The 2,459-nt window shown below is 35.7% G+C and overlaps 3 protein-coding genes across 3 annotated transcripts; all 3 read right to left on the bottom strand.

The window, feature by feature from the left end:
- Positions 1-288: 288 nt before the first annotated feature.
- LOC138873617 (zinc finger BED domain-containing protein DAYSLEEPER-like) lies at positions 289-1,059 on the bottom strand. The gene is made up of 2 exons (XM_070152090.1): positions 465-1,059; positions 289-377 (listed from the first exon to the last, which is right to left on the bottom strand). Exons 1-2 carry the CDS (start codon positions 1,057-1,059, stop codon positions 289-291), a joined length of 684 nt encoding a protein of 227 aa, XP_070008191.1.
- A 123-nt stretch (positions 1,060-1,182) lies between these two features.
- Positions 1,183-1,599, bottom strand: LOC138873616 (zinc finger BED domain-containing protein RICESLEEPER 2-like). Its single transcript, XM_070152089.1, has one exon. It carries the CDS (start codon positions 1,597-1,599, stop codon positions 1,183-1,185), a length of 417 nt encoding a protein of 138 aa, XP_070008190.1.
- A 57-nt stretch (positions 1,600-1,656) lies between these two features.
- On the bottom strand, positions 1,657-2,118 carry LOC104228831 (zinc finger BED domain-containing protein DAYSLEEPER-like). Its single transcript, XM_009781374.2, has one exon. It carries the CDS (start codon positions 2,116-2,118, stop codon positions 1,657-1,659), a length of 462 nt encoding a protein of 153 aa, XP_009779676.2.
- Positions 2,119-2,459: the final 341 nt, after the last annotated feature.

Below are 2,459 nucleotides of genomic sequence, written 5' to 3'. Positions count from 1 at the left end.
ACACACATCAGACAACATGTACATGTATTCCTACTGAACCCCATCATGGAAATGTATGTCTTTGCACAGTCAGTCAATCCTGTAAGTTGTAACCACTTGACAAACACAGTCTATTAACCATGAAGAAAAAACTGTGAGTTTTACATGGAACATTTAACTGCTACAAGTAGGCCGAAACCATACTTAAATTCAAACAGTACCAATAACAATAAAAACAAATACTATAAATTGAAACAGTAGTTATGTGAAACAGTAGCTATGTGGAAAAACAGTAGCATGTCAAGGGTCTCATAGTTGCGATAAACCACTTGAATTCGGCTCGTCCTCTTCATCAAGCAATGTGGGACATGAAACTTGATCAGCGGTTGAAGTCAAACCTAAAAGGAAAAATGCATAGTTCAATGTATCAATATAGTATTAAACAATTGAATACCTATTAAGACAATAATGAGAAAATTACTTACCATTTAAGTCATTCCATAACCACGTGCGAGCACACATTAAAGCTTCCAAAGTTGTGGGGTGGAGTCTACTCCGATGCGGGCTAATCAACCTCCCACTAGTGGTAAATGCCGATTCTGAAGCAACACTAGACACGGGAATGGCTAAGAGATCACGAGCCATTTTTTGCAATGTAGGAAATTTCAATCCATTTGTCTTCCACCAACTCAAATTGTCAAATGAAGGGGTTCGAGGTAGTAGGTCTTCTTCTAAGTACATATCCAACTCTGATCTTTTCTCCACTGTAGCTCCAGTTGAAGCTACAAATCTATCAAAGCTCGAAAGCCGATCACCCTGAGTAAAACTAGTGACTTCACTAGAACTAGATGCTAATGAATCATGTGGAGCAGATAATTTACTCTTATAATCTTGAAAGAGATCATAACAATTGGATCGAACTTCTTGAATTTTAGTTGAAGCTTCTTCACCATAAATTAGTGGAATAAAGAACTTTACCAACCTCATCTTGTACCGTGGATCAAAGATGGAAGCTACTCCTATCAAAATATGCACACCATCCCAATATTTTTTAAATTTCAACAACATGGCAGATGTCATATCGCTAATCAAAGGATTAAGCTCTTTCACCCAAGCTTCCAATTCTAATTTAATTTCACAAACTTTTGTAAAGTATTGACTAGAAGTTGGATATTGAGTTTCTGAAAACTGTTCAGTGATATCTTAAAAAAGTTTGAGTTTATCAGAAACATCTTCTGCATTACTCCATTGCTCTTCAGTTGGATACGACTTATAATTTGTGTCAGTTAGACTCAACTTGTTAAACACCTCTTTGTATTTTATAGTTGTTCTCAACATTAAATATGTTGAGTTCCACCTAGTAGGACAATCATACTCCAACTTCTTATAACAAGAACAGTGAACCAAACGTGTTGCTTCTTCAAACCTGTCAATTTTGCCAGCTGATCCAATCAAATACAAGACACTATCACGCACTTTGCTAATACTATCTCCTATCACTTTTAACCCTTCTTGCACAATCAAGTTTAAAATATGTGCAGCACAACTCACATGAAATACTCGACCACTCAACAACAAATCTTTTTTATTAAGTTTCTCATCCAATAAAGTTTTAATCATAGCATTATTTGTGCTACAATTATCAACTGTGATAGTCGATAGTTTTCGTTCAAGATTCTAATCAAACAAACAATTAACCAAAGCACCACACAAAGCATCTTTATCATGTGGAGCAGGGACATAAGCAAATCTCAAAATACTTTGAAGCCTCCATGAATCATCAGTGAAATGACCAGTAATAGTCATGAACCCTTTTTTGTTACTATTGGAAGTCCACATATCGGTTGTTATTGCAATTCTACTCGTGACTTTCTCCAACAACATAGAAGTTTGCGATTTCAAATTGTCAAAGATTTTTATTATGTCATTCTTGATTGTATTTCTGGAAACCATCTTAAACATAGGTTGAAGACTCGCAACAAAGTTCCTAAATCCCACATGATCAACTATAGAGAGTGAATACTCGTGTAAAATAATGGCATGTGCAAGTTTTTTACGTGAAACATCTTGATCAAAATAACCACCACCGGTATCGCCCTCATTTTGTGCATCTCTTGGCCTATTAGGACACTTAAGCATGTGATATAACATAGATTTTGTCCCATAATTTCTAGAATTTTTATACCGGCGATCGCAATATTTACAAGCACCATATGGAACACCCTTAACCTTTACTAGCTCGAAATGATCCCATGCTCGGGAATATCTCCTTTTTTCAGTTCAACTTCATCAGGTTGTGAAGGCCTTTGACTCTCATCGTCTAAGGAAATAGCATTAGTAGATGAAGCTGGTAGATTCTCTTCAATTTGAGATGCCATGATTATCTAGTAAAACAAAGACAAGAAATATCACTAAAAATTGATATTTAGTATATGTCCCAGCGACAAGAAGATTTGTCTCATTCTCCATCAACAAAATTT

The sequence above is a fragment of the Nicotiana sylvestris genome, chromosome 7, assembly GCF_000393655.2.
Source record: "Nicotiana sylvestris chromosome 7, ASM39365v2, whole genome shotgun sequence".
NCBI classification, from domain to species: Eukaryota; Viridiplantae; Streptophyta; class Magnoliopsida; order Solanales; family Solanaceae; genus Nicotiana; species Nicotiana sylvestris.
Note: the sequence above shows the minus strand (reverse complement) of the source record. Positions and strands in the feature narration are given on the sequence as shown.